The sequence below is a fragment of the Perca flavescens genome, chromosome 8, assembly GCF_004354835.1.
Source record: "Perca flavescens isolate YP-PL-M2 chromosome 8, PFLA_1.0, whole genome shotgun sequence".
Taxonomy (NCBI): domain Eukaryota; kingdom Metazoa; phylum Chordata; class Actinopteri; order Perciformes; family Percidae; genus Perca; species Perca flavescens.
This window is the reverse complement of record NC_041338.1, coordinates 14338595-14366592: the sequence shown is the minus strand read 5'-3', so window position 1 is coordinate 14366592 and position 27998 is coordinate 14338595. Positions and strand designations below refer to the sequence as shown.

The 27998-nt window shown below is 42.2% G+C and overlaps 1 protein-coding gene across 3 annotated transcripts in view; it reads right to left on the bottom strand.

Annotated features, from left to right (window-relative positions):
* Positions 1-27998, bottom strand: part of b4galnt4a (beta-1,4-N-acetyl-galactosaminyl transferase 4a) — a 147973-nt gene that overhangs the window by 89011 nt on the left and 30964 nt on the right. For all 3 annotated transcript variants that reach the window (XM_028584462.1, XM_028584464.1, XM_028584465.1), the window contains one exon: positions 3926-4038. In XM_028584462.1, coding sequence (XP_028440263.1) covers positions 3926-4038 — 113 coding nt within the window. The remainder of the gene's footprint in view (positions 1-3925; positions 4039-27998) is intronic.

Genomic DNA, 27998 nt, shown 5'->3' with positions numbered 1-27998 from the left:
TCACAGAAGCAGAGAGCAATTACTTCCTCTACAGACGATCCTGCTCCTCATCTTTTCACCTTGCTTTATTTCTGATTTTCTCTTGTTTCCTTCCATCACCTCATGTCCTCCCTTTTGTCTGTCCTCGCCTTTACCCTCTCCCGTCTTTTTCTACTTCCCTCTAATGTGCTTTCTTTCCGCTGCCACCACTTTCTCCGTCCATCTGACAACAAAAAAGAGAGGCACAGGAAATACACGTTTACAAGTTGTTTTTTTTAAATCAGAAAACAGCATTCAGCTCTTTACCTTCACTCACACCAAGGATGCCACTTAGCTCTTTCTTGCACTTTTAGAGAGGAAGCAGGAGGCAGGAATTGCAAGAAACGGATTAAAAATTGAAAAAAAGTGTTGTTTAGAGACTCAGTGTGTATTGCAAGTCTTATAAAAGACCTCCTTATATGAATTTAAGCAGTAGGCAATGCAACATTATCTTTCTCTATCTATGTGTGTGTGACAGTCCTTGTATCTCCCTGATGTAAGCCCAAGACAAGTGTTTGTGCTGCCCATTTGCAATAAGGTCATTCCACTCCCTTTTAGGCTGTCTATTAATCCTGAGTGCACACAGCCTTGGAGGCTTTTCTGTTTGTTTTCATCCATGCAATTTTAGTTTCATTGTTTGACATTTCTGAAATGGCAGCTTTAGTGAGCTATTAGTGCAGCACAAAACATTAGAGGAGCTCAACAAGGAAGGCAAACAAGGGAGAAGGGCCTCTGTCCCCCTGACCCATATTACAGCACATTAAACACACTATATCATCCTCCACTCTCTCGGTCTTTCTCTCTCTTACACACACTCACACACACACACACACATCTGGCGTTAAACTAACTTTGACTATCAGGCCTGGTGACACGGAGTACAGCTTTGGCCTTTGCCACTGACATTTTCTAAGTGAAGGAGCGCTCTCACTGGAGCAACGTCACATCGACTGAATGTGTCAGTTATGTTGCTTTGGATGTCGGTGCGGAACGAGCAGCAAAGCCTCGAGAGAAATATGAAACATGGTATGCTATGTATACACATATAGAAGCACACAGACGCGCACGCACTCAGCAGAGGTCAAGCACTGCTGGAACAAAGAGCTGGTAAATGGGCATGTAAATTATAAATGAAGAGAGATGTGGTTTTAGAGCCAAACAGAAAAGTCTTTAGGGTAAACTGTGTTGACACACACACACACACACACACACACACACACACACACACACACACACACACACACACACACACACACACACACACACACACACACACACACACACACACACACACACACACACACACACACACACACACACACACACACATCTTTGAAAGGCTAGAACCCATTCCTTGTAACAAATAAAGCAGTGTTATAGATAACCATAAATGGAACTCAGTCTTATACTCTACAGATCATAAATCCAACTAAGCACCTCCTGCAGCAGGCCAATTCTATGTCCTATATTGTAATTGTGATGATTTAGAGCGTGTTTACCGTCCGAGTGTGAACACAGTTCATCTAAGTGATCATTATTTGAGGCAAACCAAATCTATCACCTGTCGTTTAGGGGACAAATGACAAAGCGATGCTATTAAAATTCATAAAAGGCCATGCCATAAACTTTCTGACACATTTTAGTGACTTCAGCAGAATGCTTAGAGTGCAGCCGAATATTTGAGCTTCAGTGCACGAGACTGACTCATCCTGAGAGCCGCTTTTCATTTGACTGTTACAGAAGAGGAGCCCTAACGCTATCAGGCAGGTTTAGAGTTTAGAGGAAGACCATTCAGGGGAAAAAAAAAAACCTGCCGGCTACCCTTCATGACTCTTATCTCTCCAAGCACATTTCCCAAAGCCTTCACTTAAATCGATTTTGAAGACGACTGCATTTCATGGAATAAGATATAGTATATTGTCTTTTTTCTCTCAGACGGTCCCCCCAGCTAGTCAACAGAAATACAGCAATATCGTTACAATTTGGGTATTTAACTTTAACTGTGTTTGGGTCTTAAACTCATGCAGCCACAGCTTGTTTGTGGCCAAGCACGTACTGTATGTTTTGTATGGAGGGATTACTGTATTAGCGACATAACGCTGCACATGCAGGTCAGAAAACAGTGTGACCACTATGATATGACACAGGGACATATGTCTAAAAGAGAGACATGCAATATTGTTAAAAACAAATATAGTTAGGTATTTAAAATCAGTTCTTAATTATGTGTTATTATATTGATGGAAGCAAAAAAAATGGAAAAAAAGAATAAAAACACTGATCATTTCTTATAATAAACTGTACCGATACTGGTTCTTAACTAGCTAATTCATTTAAATTCATTCCACATACAGCAGCTTCTTAGGGACTTCCTTTATAGCCCAGTGTAATGATCCTCTTTAGCAGGCAGAGAGGTAAAAGCTTTTTATTATAAAAATACCAATAACTAAATCTAATACAGCTCATTAATCTGTATGTCTACATCCCCTGCTCTTCAATGATTTGGCCCCTTTTTGTATCAAATTTTCAACACAGACATACACAGATACGGTGAACATTTAACGGTCTGATTCTTTGGCACCTATCTGTAGTTTTACAGATATCTGAGCCTCAGGCAAGATACCATTTAAAGTAGACAGCAAGTGGCAAGTGCTGGCCTGGAAACCTGGTCAGCTGAGGTTGAGGAAGGAGGAACTAATGATAAATTGCCTGGCTCAAGACCAACAGACGAATGATTAGTAAAAAAAGTTATTTTACTTTACCAAAGAAGACAGAAAACGGCTAGATACAATTAAAGTGAGAAAAGAGAGATGAAGGATTACAACAAAGGCGTACAGTGGTTTATTTATCTTATTTTGGAATCAAACTCTGTCCTGTTCAGACCGGACAACCAAAAACAAGCAGTGCAAAATCAACCCCAATTATATGAGATATTGCTTTGTACTCCACTTTAGCAGACATTCAGATCAGACTGTAAACATTTGCACTGGGTTGTCAAAGGTTTTGGAAGGAATTCTGATAACGATCCTCCCTTGGACCGCTTGTTGGAAGCAACGGGAGCTCGCCGTTTCAAGACACAGTTGGGGCTAATGTGCTCTGCAGGTCCTGCAGTACTTGGAACTTTTCTGTGGGTCCAAAATTGCTGTACTTGACCCAAAAATCCCCGCACTCGCAGGGAAAATAGTTTAAGTGTCAGATTGTCCCGCTGGTTTACTGCTGCATGTACCAAGTGCTAATGATCTCTGAGGTCCAAACTCTGTTTGATAATACATCTCCAAGCATTAAAACTATCACAGAAATAAATGCTGGAGGAGGAGGTTAGATTGCATGATGCATTCACGATATATTTTGAACTGTAGCCTCCCAGAGCCAGACACATTATTCAAATTCAGTGCAGTGGGTGGGGTCACAAGGCCAAACTGTAGATGGGTTTTAATGAGCAAAAAGAAAAGTTTCGAAACAATAAAATATGATTACAGATTGTTTAATGGTTTCCCACCTATATTAGACTAACCCTAACACCTCAACCTGTATCTAGCAGCGTTGCAGTACTTGAGATCGGTCTTGGTCTCAAGACCACTTTTTGAAGGTCTCGGTCTTGTCTCGTTCTCAGATAAAGAGGACTAGGGATTATATTTCAAGACCAGTCAAGACCACAACTGCCTTTTGATTATTTTATCAAGGCATTTCTCATGATACACTTATGGCAATAAAAGAAGTGAATGAAGAAGAATCTTAATTTGTTTTCTGTGGGTGTTTTTTTTTTTATGAGAATGTGGATCTGAAATCAATTTGAGGGGTGCCTATGGTTTGCATTTTTCACATTTTGTGTTGTGACATCGCATTATTATTCGGTCCAGAGTGGTAAGACAGAAAAGAAGAAAGACAGCAAAAAAGAAAGACTCACTGCAGCCTCGTCCTCCCTGCTGTCGCTGGTGTCCTCACTCTTGTGGTGGCCGGCTGAGGAGCGAGTGTCCCTCTTACGGCTGGTGTCCGTCCCCTCCGTCTGTCTCTCTCCATCTGGGCCAAGGTGAAAACATGGACACTCAGAAACTCAGAAAAAGGACTCAGAAAGCCAGCCAGCACCATTATCATCGCTATTGTTGCCGTCATCAACCTCATCATCATCCTCATTGTCATCATCTTCTTCTCAATTTTAATCATTGTCATTAATAGCATCATTGTCATTCTCATCTCTATCATCTCTACAACATAATTATAATTCTGAATATCTCCATTACCATCATCATCCTGGTCAACAGTCATTTCAAGCTATCACTCATTTTTCTCTCTCTCTAGTGTAATCAAACCCAGATAAAAAGTTTCTAGAGAAAAAAGGAGATTAAGTGAAAAAGTTGTAATTGGAAAAACCAAAGGAGACAAGATAGAAGAATAAAAACCAGTCCGGAGGGGAAATGTGAAGAGAGGGGAGTGAAAATGGGAGAAAAAGGAAGAGACCGAGAAATGGAGAGATATAAAGAATAGCTTTTCTTGCTGCGAAGTGGAGCTGTTAGGATGCTGTCATGCCACAGATGGATTATGGGAGTTTTGCTGCACAATGATGACAGTTGCCTTGGCCGGGAGAGAACAACCGGAATTTAAATCCACTCATTACAAGTGTGTGCGTGCATGCAAGTGTGTGTTTTTTGTGTGTCCGTCACAGAGCATATGGTCAAAATTCTCATCTCTCCGTGCTGCCAGCAAAACACAAGCGCATGTGTACACACACACACACACACACACACACTGTCATGGATGATCAAACCGAAGCGCAATTCAACACAGAGCAGTAACAGGATATTCAGCACTTTATGAGAGCCTGGTTGTTTGGATTTACATGGATTCCTATAAGGGTTTCTACCTCTACGAGGAGTTCATATGAAAAAAAGAAATCCATACCATATTCACTCCAATCTATTTTTATTTCTATTGCACAGCATTCAATGCCATTTGGCTGACATGATTCACAAATGCACAACATTGCTGCAGCACGGATGTGCTGCCATAAAAGGAGGTGCCTGTGTCATTGACTCCCCCATAAAAAGCAAGAGGGAGGGATTGAGGGAGGGGGGCACTTTGTGTTGTCCCAAATGCATTACAGTGAAAGTGGTTTATTACTGCGGGGGTGGCTGTAGTGTATATGCACATGCATACAGCCCCACGCACATACACACAATGGGATGGATTGTGAGTAAAAGACAGAATAGGGAGAACGGGTGGCTATAAAGCATAATGAGAGCTAATGTTTTTGGATGGTTTTCCCAATATGTTCCCTTAACTTGAGTAGGCTGAATAAGATGTGTACGTGTGTGTGTGTGTGTGTGGGGGGGGGGTTGTTAGGCTGCAGCGAGAGTGATGCAGTCAGGGAGAAGACAAAAGACAGTTCGCTGCATGCTCACTCATCATTCACGTAAAAGCAAAAGAGAGGAGACGGTAGAAAAACAATGAAAACCAATCAAAGTCGAAAAACCCACAAAATATAAACATTGAAAATTTCCCTCTTGTACAACTTGCTTTCCATCCCATGAAAGTCTAGAGGAAACATAATCTGTAACGATAATTTGTTTACCTCATTTGTTTGGATACCGTCTTGCCTGTCTCCCTCCATTCCCTTCGCAATTTCACTGATTCCAAAACAACTGTAATAAAGAATCTGCTTTGATCTGAAAATCACCTCCTTTTGCTGAATAAATGAAACCAAGGAGAAAATGTTTAAATGGAATCTACCCTAAACTGGATTTGCACCTTGCTCTCTGATTGTGTCAGGGTATAATGTATAGAGATGCACCGATTACAATTTTCTAGGCCAATTCCGATTTCCGATTTTTTATTGGGTTTGACCTGCCGATATCGATTTTAGCCAATTCCAATTACATTTTTTTCTAACCATTTTACAGCACACACAAATATTTATTTTCTATCTTTTTCTTCAATAGAACATTTTACATTTGTCATAGAACATAGAACATTTTTTGAACAGAGAATTAATCGCTATATAATAGAACTATATAAATTACTCCTGGTGTGGGAAATTCACACACATCTAAAGTACAATGTTATTTTATTTTGTTGTTTTTTTGAATAGGGACAGATACAAAAAACATAGATTATTACATAAAGAACAATCCGATGCCTGTATCACAGTGTTTATAGCCATGGCTAATTTGCAACCCCTGTCCCTAGAAGGACTTTTAACAGTTAAAATAATAAAAGGAGTCAACTTTTTACAGTGAATACAATAAAAAGGTCCAGTTAACAGCAATAAAAATAAGTGTAGTAAATAAACACATTCACTCGAACTCACACAGATGCACACCTCACATACACACACAGCTATACATTTCATATGGCATGATCACACTGCTGCTGCTGTATGAACCATGCTTTTGATAGTTATGGAAGAACCATTTCCTTCTTTTCACATCAAATATCCAACTAAAAAAATGTGATATATATTTAGCAAACTAAACTTCTGTATGAAAACAGGTAATGGCAATAAAATAATATATAAATAACAAATAAAAATAAATTAAATTTAGCCTTGCAGTATAAAGATATTACTCAAAACACACACACACACACACACACACACACACACAGACCTATTGCAATCACTTGTACATCAATTCAATGGGTGTTTAAACGTCATCAGTAACGTTACCTGAAAACAGCGTGTAGTTCCTTTTTTAGCAAGTTTGCTTTATTTGTCATTGTGCATAAATATGAACAATATACCATTGCTGTCAACGGGCTTATCTGCTAATGTTAGCTCCCGGTGATTTAATGTCACCGCTCATTTTACACACAGTTTAGCAACAAAACTAAACGCTGAAGGAAGATTACTACGTTTGTAATCTTGGTTTTGAGGGTTATGCACCCACACTAAGCTGGAAAGCGTTTTAAACGGTAACGTTAATACAGCGTGTCGGGGAATACAGCGTGTCCTGCAGCGGTGCGTCAGAGGCAGAGGGACCGCAGCGTTCGCTAACGTTAGCTTCTTGTCTCATCTGGCGTCTGACAAACAGGACATTTATCAAATTCAGTGTGCCCAACGCTATTTTCCGATAAACTGTAGCTGTCATATTTCACGGGACCTGCGTGAGTGCGGTTTTCATGTTCCAGTTGTTCAGCCTCAGAGGGGAGAGAGAGAGCGGCTGACTGTTCGCCTGACACCAGTACAGCAGTCTGCAGAGCCGTGTATAATTACGACTTTATGACATTTCATAAACAGCTGAAGGCATAAAATCGGCATACGTCAGACGGACCGGCCGGTCACCGGTCATGTGAACACGTGAAAATCGGCCAATTCTGGTCACCAGCCGCTCAATCGGTGCATCTCTAATATTGTGTTGCCTGTTGCCTGACTCTTGTCAACTCAGGACTCTGGAAAGGTCACCCAAACTAAAAAAAGAAAAGGAACAAAAAAAACACAATACCGAGCAATGGAAGTGGAGGAAGCTTTTAGCGAATGCTATTTCCTTGTCAAACCAGGCCACTTGAGCCACAGAAACCGCGCTGTGAAAACTGTCACCCAACCTCGACGTGGACAGTCTAAGTACGTACTCCGGGGTCGATCAAAGCTCCACCAGATCAAAGAGCAAACACACCACAGAGTAGCCGTGCTCAACTTCGTCCCACTTCAAGTCTGACTTTCCTGCCATTGTTGAGCCAAAAATAGCAGGACACTGCAACTTCCAAGTTTTGATCTTACTATGTAAATAAAAACTCTTTTGTAGATTGTAGTAGGGGCATATGTTTCTCAGTACACGTGTGTCTAAATGTTAAGATGCTCTCATATTGAAATCTCATAAAGATTGCATCCACCTACATGAAGATATTAAATAAAGAACATGATGCTGGTAAGTATATCATATATTACCTACGTACAATCACTGCAACGAAAATAAATAGGAAATCCACTTCTTTATGCGTTGCGATTGATCTTTCGCTTCATTGTGCGGTTTATTTTTGTTTTTCCTCTGAGTAAACACTGCATGAGTCACTGCATGAGTCAACTAGCAGCACATCTACCCTTAACTGTTTATCTGATCTATCTATTATGAGCAGGCAATGCTCCAGGGAACCAGGTGAGACTCCCCTTTGCCTCGCCTCAAAACACAAAAACCTCATATCAGTCTTTCATTTGAAATAAAATGAGTGACAGCTTCGAACCTCATAAATAGAGACAGCAAACTGCTGAAAATAACCTACTGTCCAAGATAACATGGTTAAAATACATCAGACTTAGAAATAATACAGCCCCCCACCCCCACCCCACTGTATATCATTCTCATAATGACCTCCATACACACAATAAGGTGATAAGAATGCAATGTACTTTGTATGCAAGATAAATGTTCAAGCAGCATAGATGGACAAACTGACAGCCAAATCCATGTGAGCTTTCTTTAATACCCTCAATAAATAGAGAAAAGATTAAAAGCATTAGAGTTTGACGGGAAGAAAACCACCTATGAAAACACAAAGCAGTCGACCAACATTAGGAGGCAAACTTTAACAAAGAATTCATTTTTAAATCATTTCTCCTCTTCTTCAAGTCCCCCAAGCACTGTCTTTTGAAGTCTGAGGAGAATGTTTGACTGAACTTCTTTCCTGAGAAGATAAGACTTCTTAAGCACTAAAAGTACAAAATGCAAAATGTGTCTATGCACCTATGCAAAGCCGTTAAGGAAAATGGCTTCATCTAGTGTATGTGTATCGTGGAAGGAATTTATATGTCATTATAGTTGCATTTAAATAATTAGTGCCCCATTCACAGAGTCTCTTTATATGGACAAATGTTTTTTTTTTTTAAAGAACTGCTAATATATTCTTCTAATAAATTCTTCAACAATCCCAAAAGAGATGCTAAGGAGTACTGTTGTGTGTGTGTGTGTGTGTGTGTGTGTGTGTGTGTGTGTGTGTGTGTGTGTGTGTGTGTGTGTGTGTCATTCAACATTATTTGCCAACATATGCCTTATTACTCTTACATATAGCACATATGTTTAAGTATGTGTATAAGTGTGTCCTGACTCAAGCGTAATTTATACTTCTGCGAAAGCTCTGCGTGGAGCTTCCGTAGAACCATAAATCACGCTTAATCTACATCTTGTCAGATAGAAAGATGTGGTGATGCAATTAGAAGGACTCATAAATAATGTTCACCGCTGGCAGGAAGTAGAGGTTTAAAGAACCAATACAATAGTACTGAGGTGAAATTTCCAGAAACACCATGTTGTGGTATGATGAGACTAACGGGGAAGCTTGGACAACATCAGGTCATTCAGAGGTCACAGGTCAGGGGACGAGAATATTTGGCCAGTCTCTAGTAATAACCAAACCTGGTCATGTATAATTATGTTTGTCTCTCTACAGATTCAGGGAATCTAGGCAGTTGTATGATAAGGGGATGTTTTGTCTCAGGACTATCTCCTTTTGGAGGTCAGTGGGCCTGTCACACTTTAGCATACTTCCTGGAGAGAGAGAGAGAGAGAGAGAGAGAGAGAGAGAGATGGGCTTAACTAGGCTTTAGCATCTGTGTTTTAGGCAACTGCAACATCTTTGTTTACCTTAAAGGTTCAGCTAAACGTGATGCCTCCATCATGAGTTTAAATACACCTTCAGGAAGACAGGAACTTCAGAGAGTTGTGACGGCACTGCACAATAACACATGATGGTTAAACTGTACTGCCTGTTTAATTGTCTCCTCGATCGAGTGTTCACTAAATGCTCCTGTGTAAGTCATGAGTCTCCCGAACCTTCTTCACATACGTGAAATGAGTTGTGCTGCTCCTGAGTTTTTCCTTAACGAGTACTGTGGCGGTGAATCAGCCATACGAACGATGAGGTTGTTGTTTTTATCCCACGATGGGACTGCTGTTCTAAGTAACCAGCATGCATTGCTATCATTTACTCATACAGTTAAAAAGGACGGAAAGAACAGGATTCACTGCATGCATTTACATGAATACGCACACACACAGAGACCACGATGCTGAGTGTGGTGCAGCCGTGAGGGAAGGTAACTCTGAGGACTACGGCGAGATGCAGCGAGTCAGGAGTCAATCCCAGTCCCAGTCCCTGGGCTGTGACAGGACTACCTCAAGCCTCCATGCGGGCTCTAATGAAGTAATGAAGAGCAGACTGGCAGGTTAATGGAAGCCAATCGACCAGAGCACCACCAACCGCAGGAGAACAGGCGGAATACTAATCATGTAGGAGCCTCCTCTCTTACGTTCTGCCTAATCTGTTTATGTCCCCTGCTTCTAAAACTACAGCACTATATACTGTGCAGATAAGATGGCGGAGAGCAACTTCTATAACCTCCGGAGAGGACAGAGATAGCGAAAGGTTTTTGGAGGTTTAAGTCTGTGATGGACTATATTAAAAACCACAATAAACAAGCATCTTATCCCAGGTGGATGTGGGTGTAATCTGTAAACAGAGACAAGAATTGGGAAAAACTTTCTTTGGCTTCCTCTACTTTTGAGAAATGAGTAATACGTTCACCTTGTCTGGCTGCCCTTTATAAACTAATGGTATTCTAAACTCTATAGCTTTCAGCGAACTACAGCTGTCGGAGCTCTCATCTCCGCTGTACGGGTGCAAATTTATATGTATATAAAGTGTGTTCCTGTGCGTATATGCATGCAATATAATATATGCATGTGTGTGCGCGTGTTGTATCTCTGAGTCTCATTTTATCTTTGATCAAGACTGACAACAAGCACTGGGTTTCGGTTCAAGGTGGTGCTCCCCTGTATGTTAAGTGATAGACAGAATGGTGATACAGCGGAATGCTAATCGCAGAATCAAAGAAGTGAGCGCAGCCAGCGCTACAACAACGGCGGCGGAGGGCAGTTAGAAGAGCAAAGACGAAATTGAACATAATAGAAGAGATAACTAAAATCGGGGCGGTTAAGTAGGAGGAATGTAGTTTAAACCAATGTGACAAAGTCCAGTCATAACAAATGAGATAATAATAACAATAACGATGATAATAATTATAATAATAATCTATTTAGGAGCCCTCACAATCTGTCCCACGTATTTAGCCCTGTGGTAAAAAGGGGAAATAATAGCACACAGTCAAACACAGTGGCTCACAGAACAACGCCAGCCGTCATTATCACAATTAATTTACCAGTTTTATCTCTGTAGTTGTTCCTACATGGTCTCCTTTACAAAAAGGCGCAGCCGAGCACAATTAATACTCACACACAGCAGGAAAAAAAAAATATGATTCATGATTACAGATTCCCTTTAAAATGTGCAAAAGAAGGTCAAACTATTTTTTCTGTCTTGGTTAACATTCAAAGTAAAAATTTCTAGAGCAGCAACAATAAAATATTGTTGTTATCGATTAGGTTTTACTTTTCAATAAATCGATTGATCCTTATAAAAGATGTCACTGTTTTTAATAAGTATATAAAACAGTGCCCATGACAAGTTCCCAGAGCCCAAAGTGATGCCAGTTTCATCCAACAGACATCCCCAAACTAAAACATATTTCATTATAGAATATGATATAATCCTCACATTTTAGCTTTGAGAAATAAAATCTTGATAAGTTTTTTTTTTTTTTTAAATCAATAAATGATTGACAGAACTACTTTCTTATTTGTGCTATTGTCATATTGGGAAGTAATCTGATATTTTGACAAAAAACAAGCAACTAAAAGTAGTAATAATATATTTTTGGTACTGGAAACGTTTTGGTACTGGAAAGCTTTGGTGCGGACTAAATAGCATATTGCACTTGCAACAGATCTTTTAGCAATGGTATCATACTAAACCTATATTGTTAAAATCAACTCACTTATGCCTTTTGGACATTTTAGAAATCTGATTTTGGATCTCTAAACTTGCTTTACATAGTTTTACTTATTTTTTATCCTAATTGTTCTGATCTGTTAATCCAATTGTTTTTCCATTTCGGAAAGTTTTAGTGTCTTTCTATGTTGTTATGATGGTGTTGCTTCATTCCTTTTCTGTGTTGTTTTCTTTGTCTGTGTAATTTGATGTTATTGTTAATGAGCTCGGCTCTTCAATGATCTCTTGAGTAAAAAAATAAAAAATAAGGTTGAATGAATAAAAAATTCAATCTCACCCCAAAGATGCTTTATTGGATTGAATCCCAGAGACCCGGCGGAGGTCATAGTCATTTCTGTAAATGAATATAACCTCAAGCCTGACCTACGAGCCTGTTTCTTTGATACAAGGCAGGGCCGATGGATGACTTCATTCTGTTTACTTCAAATTCTCCCCCTGCTGTCAGCATGTCACGCTAAATACTCAGCATATCCACTGTTTGATGATTAGAGTTTGTTGATCATGTGAGTGCTACAGCGTTCTAGTTTTGTCATAGCTGACAAAAGTGTAACCCTGCATGATCTTCTGTTGTTGCTGCTTTGAAGTTTGAAGAACTGCATTCACATATGTCCTTTTGCAAAGCACTGTTGTACTGAGCTGTTGCATACTTGTGGCCCTCCTGTTAGCCATCTGCCCTTGACCTTCCTCACTGCCAAGGTGGTTTTGCTTGCTTAGGTGCATGTTCTCTTTTTCTTTATCACACTAGATCCCAGGAGGCCAGCTGTGATGCTGAAACAATAACCTCTGGCACTGCAACAACCACACTTCAATCAAAGTTGCCTAGCTTATGCTCCATGTCCAATCTAATGTGTGGTTTCAACAGCAAATTATCCTCTTAAAAGGCAACTATTATAAAGCATTTTTAGGTTAAGGCCTACTTGTTTTTTGTGTTTGTACTAGAAGATGTTTACATGCTTTAATGTTCAAAAAACACATACTGCCGCTGCTTAATATTTAGCAGTAGGCTATTGTTAGATTGCAGAAAAAAGGCTTCTCAAACAGACACTACCCAATCGGACATGTTTCAGCAGTAATGCGACCCGAAATTGGGGAGAATTTAACAAATTGGCAGCACAGATTACAACTTTTACTGCCGTTAGCATGTAGCAACTATAGTTAGCAGTAGACACCAACGGAATATAGCAGAACTTTCTACAATCAGAAATCGCAGATAAGGCTTTTAAACCAAATACTCCATAACCAGAAATGTTTAGGAGTAATGTGACCCGGAATTGGGGAGAATTTATCCACAATGGCAGCCAAGATGACATTGTTTACTGCCGTAGCATGTAGCTACATGCGACAATGTTAACATAGCAGTAGCTTAAAAAAAACACTTCAGTAGTTGCTGCCTGGAGCAGATAACAAATCACAGAAGGCCGGTTTAGAGTTGCGTAATACTTAGCCAAGAGTAGAAAAAACTGTTGAAAATGGAGCGTTCAGAACAGTTGGAAATCTGAATGTCTCAGCTCACAGGGGTTTCTCTAAAATGCATTTACCTTATTATTTGAAGTTTTAGCCACATTTTACATGAAAATCCAACAATATAACATTGTAGATGTGACAGAAAATATGGAAAAGCATAATATGTCCCCTTTAAACTTGTAGCGTTATACGGATTAGCTGTTTGGAGTAGTTGGCTGTTTGCATCAGTGAGCAAGTTTACCTAATAAAGTAGGGGATTGGAAATGATGGATAGGATCTGAAAATTGCGTGAAACGTAGGGTGACCAGATGTCCCGGTTTGACTGGGACAGTCCCGATTTTGAGTTGCGTGTCCTGAGTCCCGACAAAAGCCTGTCGGGACGCTAAAATGTCCCGGTTTACACCAACCACTATGAAATTGTCCCGGTTGTCAGCGATTACATAGCCGACGTAGTCTTATTACAGCCCAATCATTAACTAAACCTGTGTATAGAAAGACTAATAAAGTATCCAGCGTATGATTTTAACAATGTGTGTGTGTGTGTGTGTCAGTCAATCGTAGCGGTCTGCGTCTGCATAATCTGTGCAGCTAGCGTTACAATGTATATTTGTAAACATTATGAAAATATGCAGGACTCAATTTTCTTTGAAAAATATTCACCAAAATTCAATGAAATTAGTTTTTCTCATTCTGATTGCTGTAGTACTTGCCACTCACTCACTGCTACTTACTACAGGTCACGGTTTCCTGAAAAGACAATTTATATGACTAGAAAATTCATGAATATTAACTGAGATACCCCCTTATGTTGTGAGCAGTAGGCCTACGTGTGCTGTTGGCAAAATTGTGTCTAATCTGTCTGTGTCTATGTCTGACGTGGGCGTGCACGAGCACTACAGTCACACGCAAAGTGTCCCGGTTTTAGTTCTGGGAAATCTGGTCACCCTAGTGAAACGATAAGCAAGAATCCAACACTGAAACAGGAAAGAAGGTTTGGAAGGATGAGCAGACAAAAGAGTTAGAGGAAGATTGGACAAATGCACAGCATAGGCACACTCTGTAAATTATTGACAGGGTTGATCTCCTCTACTCAGTGAGTACACTATGACTCCATCTCAGTAAGGTAGGCCGTGCTCCCCTTGAGCTGGCACCAGCAACGTGATAGAACGTTAAATACACCACTCGCCTCCTCTCCCTCCATCGGGGAACAAGATTAAAATTGCATATGACGATGAAACAAGAGGCTTTTCAGAACACAAGAGTGGGAGAGAGACAGGGAGATTAAGCAAGAGGGGGACATGGGTGCAGGGGTTTAGAATTCAAGAGGGTAGGGGGGAGGAGATTAAACTGGAAGTTAAGGGGGAGACTGGAACACTGGTGGAGACTGTGAGAGGAAGTGGAGTGGGTTGCAAGGACGGGAGTCTGTGAGAGAGAAGTAAAGGAGAGGGTGTAACCACACAGTGACAGCCTACCATTTCGCCAGTTGTGCGCATGTTCACTCATTCAATCACCCATTACTCAGCCAGCCATTAACTGATTGACTTAGTCACCCTCATTCCCTCTCTATTCCCCTCGCTCTGCAATGCATTTTCAATACACTACTACTTCTTTACAAGCGCAGAGCTTATAAAGTTTTACAAGGCTCATGGCTTTTTGCTCTGCCATCAGGCATGACATTATAAGACATGGTTGACACAAGGTAATGGAGGATGTCAAACTGATGGGCCAGTATAGTTTCTTAATGACACTTTCCAGGGCAACAGCCAAGCATTTGTGCACACACATGCACGGGGTGATGTGGCAGGGGGCAGCACAAGTGTAGCAGGCTTCACTGGGGCTACGCTGGCCAAATGGAGCTAGCTAATTATAGCAAAATAAACTGCACTGATCTGTACCATTAGCCAGTCAGTAATGAAGCAGAGTGGAGGGTTGCTGTGAAACTGATAAATAGGCCTGGCTCTGAGTGCTCCACTCCCTGGCCTTTATTCAGCTCAAACAACACAGCCTTCTGAAGAAAGAGAGAGTGCAATAAGAGAAGAGGCATTAGAAGGCTTTGGAGATGAGATAAATAGAGACAAAGATACTGTGACAAAGAGGGGCAGGAAAGGACATGGGAGAGATGGAAACAACGTAATGGGAGAAAAGACAGCAGAAAGAGCATGTAGTAAGAAAGAAAGTGTGCGTGTAGGCCTGTTGGGGTGTAGGGCAGAGAGAAAGAGTGATTGCAGAGATGCTTAATGTGCTCTCTCTTCCTCTCTTCTACCCTCTCCTCTAAGCTCTGGTAATGTTTTGCACTCCACTAATAGCTTACTAAAGCTGCCACTTAGGAAAAATGAAATAACAAAAAACTAAACGCTTTGGATGGAGACAAACATAAAATCAGAGCCCCGAGGCCCAGTGCACTCAAAGATTCATTGACAGCCCGAGAGAAAGTGGAATGACCTTATTGCAGCGTTAGGCCACACACACACACACACACACACACACACACACACACACACATATACAGTATATAGACACACTAATACTTATTGGGAATATTGTTTCCAATCGAATCTTAGAATCAATTTGGAAATGTAAAACACTTTGGACCACGGTGCTGCATTCAGAATGAAAGGCATTGTGCTCATGTTCATAACCTCTACAGTAGTATGTGTACAAATATGACAATCTTTGGCCTTCCATTCATGCATATTTATCCCTACAGTACTTGCCATAGTGTGGAAATGTGAAGGGTGCTTAAGTAGTCAATAGATTACATACACAATCAGAAAGGCTGTGAAAGCCAGGAAGTGCCTACTGCTTATCTCTAGACCATATGGGCTCCGATGAGGTTCATATCCCACTTACTCTCTACTTGAAAACACACATATTATCTGCTCTTGAGGTTTTTAACACTTATCCCACGATTGGCAGCTTAACAGGACCTACAGTAGGAGGGATAGCCTAGAGCTGTGTTAGTCTAAAATATGGCATTTTATATATACAGTGGGGGAAATAAGTATTTGACCCCTTGCTGATTTTGCAGGTTTGCCCACTTACAAAGAATGCAAAAATCTACAATTTTAATCATATGTACATTCTAACAGTGAAAGACAGAATCCCAAAGAAAATTCCAGAAAATCACATCATATGAATTTATTAAAATTGATAACCATCTGATGAGGAAAAACAAGTATTTGACCCCCTGGACAAACAGCATGTTAATATTTTGTAGAAAAGCCATTATTGGCCAGCACAGATGTCAAACTGTTTTCATAGTTGGTGACAAGGTTTGTGCACATTTCGGCAGGGATGTTGGCCCACTCCTCCCTGCAGACAGCCTCCAAATCATTCAGGTTCCGAGGTTGTCGCCTGGCAACTCGAATTTTAAGCTCCCTCCAAAGATTTTCAATCGGATTCAGGTCTGGAGACTGGCTAGGCCACTCCAGAACCTTGATGTGCTTCTTCTTCAGCCACTCTTTTGTTGCTTTGGCGGTGTGCTTAGGGTCGTTGTCGTGCTGAAACACCCATCCTCGACCCATCTTCAGCTCTCTCACTGAGGGAAGGAGATGTCGGTCCAGAATTCCACAATACATGGCCCCGTCCATCCTCCCCTCAATACGATGGAGTTGTCCCGTCCCCTTGGCTGAAAAGCACCCCCAAAGCATGATGTTGCCACCACCATGCTTGACGGTGGGGATGGTGTTCTTTGGGTTGTACTCGGTGTTCTTTGCCCTCCAAACACGACGAGTTGAGTTGAGGCCAAAAGTTCTATTTTGGTCTCATCTGACCACATCACCTTCTTCCAGGCCTCTTCTGAGTCGTCCAGGTGGTGAATGGCGAACTTCATGCGGGCCTGTACATGTTTCTTCTTGAGCAGGGGACCTTGCGTGCGCTGCAGGATTTCAATCCATGACGGCGTAGTGTGTTACCAAGCGTTTCTTTTTGTAACTGTGGTCCCAGCTGCCTTCAGTTGATTCATCAGTTCCCCCCTTGTGGTTTTGGGATGATTCCTCACACTGTGTGGAGGCCCAGACCGAGGGAGGTTGGCGGTGGTATGGTGCTTCTTCCATTTCCTGATAACTGCACCGACAGTTGATCTTTTCTCTCAAAGTTGCTTTCCGATTCTCTTGTAGCCCATCCCAGCCTTGTGCAGATCAACAATCTTGTCCCTGATGTCCGAGAAAGCTCTTTGGTCTTGCCCATGGTGGTGATGTTGGATGCTGGTTGTTTGGGTGTTGACAGGTGTCTTTTATACAGGTAACGAGGTGAGGCAGGTCTATTTGATGTAGATAATTGGTTCGGATTGGGGCTGTGTCTTAAAGAAAGACTAACTGGCTTGTAGGAGCCAGAATACTTGCCGTTTGTCCAGGGGGTCAAATACTTGTTTTTCCTCATCAGATGGTTATCAATTTTAATAAATTCATATGATGTGATTTTCTGGAATTTTCTTTGGGATTCTGTCTTTCACTGTTAGAATGTACATATGATTAAAATTGTAGATTTTTGCATTTTTGTAAGTGGGCAAACCTGCAAAATCAGCAAGGGGTCAAATACTTATTTCCCCCACTGTATATATATATATATATATATATATATATATATATATATATATATATAAAAATAAATATAAGGAGAATCACCAGATATAGTGTGCAGTATTGTTTGACTTCTCTGGTAGTACATACTGGGTATTCATTGATAAATCTTGCTTTTTATTCTTGACTGAGCTTGGAATAGATCTTAGGGACTAGTTAGCTGGCAAGTCATATTGGCAAACACTAGAGTAAAAAAAAAATAAAAAAGCGGATATATTTCTGTCAATCTCCCGTCTAGTTGGTATTTGGCCATTAGGCTGCGGAGCAAAACAGTCTGATCCCTCTGCGACCTGCCAACCCACTTGCCCTGCTCACCTCTAAATGGCTGTCAGCCTCTCCCCATCTCCTCCTGCTGCTTAGTTCCCGAGGTCTCTGTGAACTCCACTGGCTGTCTAGAGGCCTACAAGGTCTGCTTTGGCCCTACTCTGGCTTGCCATGGAGACGAGAATGCAAAAGGAGACATTTCCATCATGATCGATGGCACAAGATAGCACAAAAAAAATAAGAGGCATTAAATGAAGCTACGGAGCAAGAGAGTGAGCTAAGACAATTGGAAGATGAAGAGATGAACGACAGTGACCAAGGTTGATGGACTTTATGCAGACACATACACCTGCTGTATGTGGTTTACAACAAATGCAAATAACATAAACTCCCTCTAGATGCCTTGTATGTGCAACAGTACATCTTCTTACATAAAGGCTAAACGTGTCCGGATTTCTTAGTCTCCTGGGTGTTAATTATGCCCATATGAGCATGTGTACAGAGATACGTACTGTACGCACGCACCCAGCTGCTCCAATCACAGTGGAGGAGACAAGGAGGCTACTCCGAGCCACTGCAGAGCCACAACTGTCGCAGCTGATGTGTCACAGGGGAAAGGAATTAGAGTGAGCATACAGGGGTTGCACACTTCTGAGCTCCCTCACTCATTAGCATACATTTGTAAACAAAGAAACAAAGAGCCTTGGTGCTAGGCTAACACGCTGTCACGATGTTAGCAAGAGTCGGATCCAAGCAGAGCATCTCAATGAGGTGAGAGTGCTGGAGGAGACCTCTCTGCGATAATTCATCCATCTTCTCCCGCTCCTGACAGCTGAGCCGCTGCACAGGGAGACAATGAGAGAGGAGGCTGCACCAGGCCTGCATCCAAAAAAGCGTACACTACATAAACTTGAGAGTCGAGGTCCAGGCTTTCGGGGCACCAAGCACCGGGGCATCGAGCGTACTGTATGTGTGAGCCAGAAATAAAATCAAAATGACAGAGCGAAGCAAGTTTCCTTTTGGGGGCAAAAAGAGAAGGAGACACTGAGGTGTCTGAAAAAGGAAAGACAGGAAGAGGAAAATGGAGTTTAGCAATGCCTCACTAAAAGACAGAGACAAATTGTATTTCAGAAACCGCAAAACACTTGAGACAAGACTGACCCCTAAATAACCTGACTCTGTTTACCATCTCACTCCCTTTCTGTCTCCATCTCAAACACCCTCCTCCATTTTCCTTTCTTCTCTCACCACCTCATTCGTAGCTGTCTCGCTTGCACTTGCTCTTCCTACACAGATTTGATCTTTTCTTCCTTTTCTCTTATCTCCTCTGCTTTTCCCTTTCCTCTCAGTCACTCTCTGCAGCCATCTGACGCGTCGGCAGGGATTAATACCTGAATATTGTTTCCGTGTAGAACCCCGGTGTGGTCATTATCCTCTACCGAGTATCTGATTATCATTGTTCCAAGCGGTCATTACTTCCCTGATAATATCGCCTGTGTGCTGAGAGAAAGAGAGATAGAAGAAGTAGGGTGCTGAAACAAGGAGCCGAAAAAAGGGATAGAAATGCAGCGGCAGGGGTGTTGAGGGGTTACAACATGAGAATAAAAGATGAAAGAAGACAGGAGAAGGGAAAGGAGGACAGAGGAAGGGGGAACACAGAGCATGGGGGGGGAACTAAAGAAAAGGAAGAGGTTATGTGTTCCATACAAGCAGGGAGAGGGAGGAGAAGGAGGAGGACAGAAACAATAATAGCCTTGTCTTATCACTGTACAGTGATAAATTCCCTTTCTCGGCAGGGAGTCAGCGCCCCGGCTGGGGACAGGCTTGATGACAAACCACCTCCACCCTGCACTGGGGCCCTGGCTATTTATGACCAGGCTACTTATATGAGCCGGCCAGGGAGCCAGCTGGGCCTCGATTCGTCTTGGGTCGGTGTCGTCACTCCCGGGACCCGATGACAACCTCAAATGGGGCCACTCTTTCACGTCCCATCTCCCCCTCCTCTGCTCTCCGCTCTGACACGTAGTTCAGCACATCTTCTGCCGGTTCCTGGTTACTTATAAGAACACGGTTTCACCTCTCTACGCCGTCAACACGCCACGTGTGACAAGAGCAAACACAATTCACTTTGAACCGATTGCAGTAATTCAATGTATAAATGAAATTACAAGATTCTTTACCACATGGATGTTTCACAGTGTTTTAGTAAAATAATAACACGCAGAGACCTCATTACACAAGAATCTACTTCTTGGTACTGAAGAGGGAACTGCCTAGTCAGCGTCTCTCTAATGAACAGTCCAATTATAGCAATACCCCTAACCCTACTGACCTTTTAAACAGAACTATTTAAAGCCTAGGCAAAAAAAGAAAAGAAATAATGCATGAAATTGCAATGCAATTCTCCTCCCACATCAGCCGGCCCACCATCAGTTCGCTTACTTATCCTGCTACAAAAACCCTGTCCTGCTGACCCTGCTGAAGGCCAGAGCGCTCCAATAAGGACAACACAGGACTCAAAAGAGCAATTAATTCATTCAAGCTGCTGCAATTGTTTGCATTTTGTGTCGGTTTACCCGTTTATATATTCCTGCTTGCCGTAAATTATTTATGGGTGTTCCTTTTTCATATCCTCCAGCGACAGCAAAGACTGGTCACGCTGCAAATATGAAGGCAACAACAGAACCCACTGATCAACATCTCTGACGATGGTTTGGAAATGAAAAGGAAGGTCAGAGAGAGGGTTCAGGGATGAGACACATTAACCGCACCAGAAGGAAAGGAGGGGGGAGACCTGCTCAGCCTTGACAAAAAAAAAAAAAAAACTTTCAGCAGACATAGAGAGGCCAAATTCAGTATGCGTCTCGTGTCATGTGAGCTTAAATCTAAACATTTGAGGTGTCTTTGTATGTGTGTGGCATCTGCAGACAGCAAGTGTCTGATCATTGATCTTAACACTGGCTTTGCCGCGATGGACTGTTTACAAAAGACACACTGTTTGGCTTTATGGAAATTCTTAACTCAAGGTCCACTTACTGCCTTTTCTGCAGCTTTCATTTGCATCATAAGCAATGCTCAGGGGGCGGCATCTAGCTCATCCAGTGAGAGCGTTCGCCCCATGTTGGCTGAGTCCTGCAGCGGCGCGGGTTCAAATCCGACCTGCTGCCCATTGCTGCGTGTGCATTGCTTGCCCCATCTCTCTCCCCCTTTCATGCCTATCCAAAGCCCCAAAAATGATCTAAAAAAAAAATAGAAAGACCAAATGCTCAGTGTTTTTTTTTTTTTAATCACACTTGGAAGTGATGAATGATGCAAATGCAGATGTGTACCATCCCTCTATTTTGGATTCTGTTTGTGACTTAACAGTACATTTCTTACTTTCTTTGTAAACTCCTTTCTGCGTTTAGGGCGTGTACGAATCCACTTTTACTAGTTTGACAGCGGAAAAAAAGGGCCCGGGCGCATGGATCAAAAGGGTTGTACTTAGTGACTTAATTATTCATAGGTGTGTTTTGGGCGTAACATGCAATAAACCAATCAGAGCGTCACCTCCCATTCCCTTTAAAAGCCAGGCGCGTTTGTACCTTGGCGCATTGCTATTATAATGGCAGATTTGCACCAGATTTGTGTGCTGCTGCGCGTCCCTGTGTGTGTGTGTGTGTGTGTGTGTGTGTGTGTGTGTGTGTCTGTGTCTAGTGTGCGCGCGCTGTGCACAAGCCTAGGCCCATTTTACTAATGAGCTGTTAAAATAACAATGAAATGCTGCGTTATTGACTTTAGACCAGGTTTTTGTTGGTCAATGGCACGATCACTTCCCGCTGCCTCAAGATAGCAATACGCCCAGAATGCACCTGAACACACGTCCCTGTAAGACCAGCACACCCATGGGCGCACGTGCGTTTGCTATTTAAACGACGTGGGCATGGAAGGTCTTAAAATAGAAAAAATGCGTCGGGCTTTGTGCCGCACTGCGCCAGGTCCAAGATAAGGCCCCTAGGATATCTATCCGTTTCCTGATGTAAAACAAAAAATAACCCCTAAAAAAAAAATGTGTATTCATAAACATCTAATACATCAAACACGATAAGACTGTTGAGTCATAAAAAGCTAGAAGGAAATAAATAAAACCAACGCTCAAAGTTGGTATGTGAGTAATTGGGCAAGCTATCTGACAGCTCCGGGTCCATTTTGAAGGGATTGTCAAGGGGAATGGTGTTACTAGGATGAGTAGAGGGTGCAACAAAAAACATTTGAATTTGCTTAATTGAACGGTTGCCCAGCTTGCTCAGTGTTTGAGCGCAGACATGGCCTCAGTCAATGCGTTTTCCACTGATTGGCAGAGCCAGATCACAACGTGTCCAAGCACAGAGTCCAAATATCTCCGGCTTCTGTCTCTCCCTGCTTGGCAACGTCCTTAACGAAAAACAAGCAGACACCCCAGAGAATAAATTGGCTAGATGCTGACTGACAGATGTAAGATCAAACACTGAGTGAGTCTGTGACTCTGACTGGATGCCATCATGTCAACATTTGTTTGTCGCGTGCAGACATGGCCACATCAAGTATTTCATTGCTGGGGGGGTCCATTAAGAAACTCATCTTTTGATATTGATTTAGAAAATACATTTTCTACATCTAGTAGACTAGTTTCTGAACTGTGAAATGTGGCAAAAGCCTAAATCAAAATGCTACAATTGAATTTTGGAGAGCTCGAGAGGTCTCAAGTGTTGGCGGTGAGGAGCTTTTAAGGGTAGTACTGTAATAACTGCAGTACAGACAGAAGTGAGCACTTACTTGTACTTTGTATGAATGTACAAAAAAATATTGGTCTTGCTCTTTCTATTACCTTATATCAGAGGAGAGGAACAGGAGAAAGGGGAGGAGCTGCCACAGTTTATTCATCTGTGACTGATATGCAGTGTGTTATGACCCATATCTGAACTCTCGTCACTATGCAGCAATTCATGAACCACTAAGCCAAGCACTGCGTACCTGACAGAAAACCTTTGTAAACACCGAAATTACACAAGATTCTACTATCTATTAGACTATTTGGCAGAGATATGAACCAGACTCCACTCTCCTCATCGTATACCAGAGTCTGTGGACCCTTGCAGTCGTCTCCCTGGGCAACCATTCATTCACCCTGTAGGAGGATTTAATGTTTAAAACCGCCGCCTTGGGCAGCCGAGCGTGAGCTGGAGGCAGAGAAGCATATTTCAATCTGTTACCCGTAGCAACAGTGGGTGTACACACCCACTGTAGAGCCAAAACAAGACCTCCCTTGAGTCGTGAGCTTGTATTAACCTGACAGAATCTCTCCATCCTCTTTCTTTCCATCGCTGTAGTTTTCTCTCTCTCTGTTCATGCCTGCACCTTTTTTCCATGCCTCAGTTTTTTAAGGTATCGCTAAGGTATCGGTTTTGCACCTCCCACGTACTTTGAGCAAGTCAACGTACTGTATCAACATAAAAATCATTATCATGATGCGGAACTAAATATTGCATGGGAAAAAAGGTATTATCCAGGATACCATCACATCATCAAAGGTAAATATTTGATTTCACTTATTTTGTCAACCCAAGGGATTTGTCATGCCTACTAGCTTTGGATTCAAGACAGCATCGCCATAATAATTGCAGCTTCAACCAGTCAGTGGCGTTAAGTCATAGGATAACACAATCTTGCAAGTAAGTCACCTATCATTCACTGATCTGACACCCTTTAATTGGCATTACACTGTCTTTAGCGCTCACTGCTATTCAATTAAGCTATCAGCCTATTTCAAGCCGGCTCCTGAAGAGTGATCAGCGTATGGCAATCCAGTAGGTACTTAAGAGAAGTTTGTTCATTTGTGAGAGTGATGTAGAAAAAAAAATGGAGGAAGACCGTAACCGCTAAAGACAAAAGCCCATTCTGCTTAGCGTGGGCTTGGTGGAAGCTCTCTGAAACAAGTTCTGCAAAGACAGAAGACATTCAATTGTCATGCCAGACAACACAGCAGTGTGGCAAGCAGCAGGGTGCACATAGATAGGACTGGGTATCGTTCAATTTGATACAGATATCGGTACCGATACCAATACTGTGACTTAAATACCAGTTCCTAAACAATTTTTTTTTTCGATACCAATTTATAAAAGAAAAAGAAATTACAACATTACGGTAATAATCTTTTTATTTATTTATCAGCTCCTACTACGTGAGCCCAGTCTCTGCTTCTGCAATGTGTAACGTTACACAGCCAATCACCAGCAATATTAGATCTTGGTAGAAGCATGCTGCATGCTTATTGGCACACTGACACTGATGACATCTACTCATGTATTGAAATTGGGTATTGAATAACGAGGCATTTTCCGATACCTAATACTTGAGAGGCAATTCGATCGGTGCCTAAAACGTATTGAATTCGTTACCCAGAACTACACAAAGACGCAGCTCCTGTTGTTGCTGCTGAACGTATCTACTACGCATGAGAAACAGTGGGCACAGACCACAGTGCAGGGTGGTGGTTTGGAGGTGGAGGAGACTGACGGGGACAGAAAGACATTATGCACTTGCACTCCGCAAGCACACAGTATGAGTTCTTTATACCAAATATTTTTTTTGCACAATAACATATGACAAACATACACTGTAGAGAAAGGAACAGTGAGATTGAGGCAGTGGGCAGGATAATACCGAGAGAGAAAGAGGAACCAAGAGACAGAAAGTGGGAGGCATGAACAGACAGAAATGGTAAGAGACAGAAGAAGTAGGAAAAAGGCTGACGGAGCGAGAAAATCAGAGAGAAGTGAGGACAGTGACAAAAGTAATGAGATGAGAAAGAGGGTGACCTTAATCAGCCACTTGCTAGAATGTACGTGCACGTGCATACGCGCGCACACACACACACACACACACACACACACACACACACACATACTGTACATTTACACACAAACACAAAAATAACTACAAACGGGCGTGTGTTTGCACAGCAGTACTCTCTGTTTCATTACAGGCCCATTTCCCCCACCTAATACCTGGAGAGGAGCTGGCGATAAGGAATGTACACACTCTCCTCTGTACACAACATCTCATTTGAGCAGAGGAAATTGGAAAGAAGAGGAGAAAGGAGGAGAGTGCAGAGAGGTGAGAAGGACAGCAGATGAGGGTAAAAGGACTGGACGGAGGAGAGGACGACAGTGGTGGCGAATGAGTGTTTGCCGGAGCAGAGATAAGCCCGGTCCACCTCGCCCAAAGGCAAAGGTGTGGGTTTGAGATTGGGGCGCGAGTGGAGGAAGTAGGGATAACGGGTCGGGTAGCTGAGGAGAAAGGGAAAGGGAGGGCAGCCGGAAGGGGAGACAGAGGTAAAAAAAAGAAAGACATGCTGAGGGATGCAAAAGAGCTGATTTTTTTTATATTTTCTTTTTCTAGGCAGCAGGATTAAAAGAATTGTGGCATTGGGAGGAATTCATAGCATAAAGAAAAAGGGGTTTGATGGAGAAGGCAATCATGTAGGGGGGTTAGAGAGAAACTGAAAAGACAAAAATGGAAAGAGATGCAACACTACCTGCAGAAAAACTACTTAAGGCTGAACTCAGGGTCAAAGGAAACAAAAACAAGCAGCAATGACGCATACGGGGTGGCAAGAATGCACATGATGCTCATTGCTCAGGACAACAGGCCAGCAGCGCTCACACTTTTGCCTGAATTGAGGGTCACAAGAAAACACTGGAGAGGGGGTTGACAATATTACTTATAACACAAGACCAAATGACTCTGGGCTGTGTCAGGAGACATGAGTTACACCAAAAGCCAGCTGAGAGCAGAGCAAAGTCTGTGTTAATAGATCACAGAAATAGGGAGAGAGGGGGTAAAAATCGTACTCACAACAGCATCTCTACAGATAAGAACCTCAGCCCAATTTGTATTCATGCGTGCAAACAGGGGCAAACAACCGAGGAGGATAGCAAACACACATGCACACACTGCAGGGTCCTCGCTCTGGGCATGCAAACAAACATCAATGATATATAGGGCCAAGTAAAACAAGCATGCAAACACGGGCAAACACAACAGACAGAAGAGCATGTGCAATGTGTAAAGTCGCTTTGGACAAAAGCGTGCAGAATGAATAAATGTCAATTAAAAAAACTTGCCTGATGTAATTCCGTTACTGATAAGTTTCTTTCGATTCACACTATTCCTTGTGATTTGCATGTGATATGAGCTTAATCTTCTGTTGCCATCACCGCAAATAACTGTAAAAAAAATTAAACGTGAGCCACATTTTGTTATAAAATCGTATGCCGTGGATGAATGAATTCCTGCACTAAATCTACAATACATGTCCGCAAAGAAATCCCATTTCCATCCTTAGTGGCCTCCACCCATCTGTTCCCGCTCGCTGAAGCATCCATCACAGGGCCTAATGGTGGACCGATACTGTCAAATGCTTACTACTCAGGATGAATGGAGCACCCACTCACCACCCTTGACCATGCTAGCGCTTGACACCATAAACCAGGTCAACTTGTCAGAAGATGGAGAGGGCTGCTGATCATGCACTCACACTCACAGAAACACATGCAACAAAGTGACACACACTCACACACACGCACGCACGTACCGTCCACCTGTGTATTCATTTGTAACCCACAGCATGTCAGAGATGAATGGGAGGCAGGGGGTAATTGGATAAATCTAAAAATCTAAACGAGAAGGGAGAGTGATTTCTCCCGGTAATTTTCTGTTCATGCACGACTGAACCTCTGGTGAAACTCCCACCCTCCTACATTTCCTTCACTGTAAAAAGGAGAGATTGGGGGGGGGGGGGGGGGGGTGGGGATAACATCTTACTAAAATGCCCTTCCACAATCAGGGAGAGGAGATACACTTTTATCATCAGAGAGCTCTACAGAATGATTACTGGCTGAGAAAGCCAATTACATTGAAGCCATGATTGCTAAGATTCGTTGATTCTCCCTGTGATTTCTCAGCCAGCTGAAAAGACAAACAACTGGCCAGATGCTCTCGGTCAATTACAATGGTTGATTATAGAGGAACTGGAAGCAAAAGAGGGGGGGATGCAGTGAAATCCTGGATCAAATGCATCTTCTGTATTCAAACATTCAGGGGGCGATAGAAGCCGATACACTGGTCTCCTGTGTAACTTTAGGGACTACAGGGAGACATCAGCTCAGCTCACTATCCATGTTGCATTTAGGCACAATTAGACAGCAAGAGAAGAAGAGAAAGAGGCCGCTTCTTTTCCCTGCACAGTAGGCAGACCTTAAGTAATCACCATGTACCTTATACCAGACAGACAAGACCGACAGTCTAGAAGGAAAGAAAATGATCTCTTTATGTCAGATATGGAACTGCACACTCACAAACACACAAATAGTGATGCTTTATTTAAATTAAACAAAGATGCAGACAGCATGTAGGACACGGCCGGCTGGCAGGCAGACAGACAGACAAATCTCGAGGAACCTTGTTTCTATTCACAAACACACACAAAAGTGGCTTTGGAGAGAGCCCTTGGAGGTTAGGTCTAATCCTGCTCCAACTCTCTCGATGCCACTCAAACTTATTGTTCAGTCATGAAAAGCAATCTCCATAAACTGATGTGGAAGTGCACAGGGGTCAGCGGTGTGCGTTTGTGTGGGCGTTAAGTGCAATACGAGCACCGCTGGTTATGTGGGGACGTCCTTAAGTCGTATTTGATTTTCTTTATGGTAATTGCATGTTTAAACACAAAGACAAAAATAAATGATGTATTCTAAATAATACCAGCTTGTTTCTGCTTGTTTTGTTTTTTTGAATGCAGGTTTAAGGACTTTAAAACTCTAA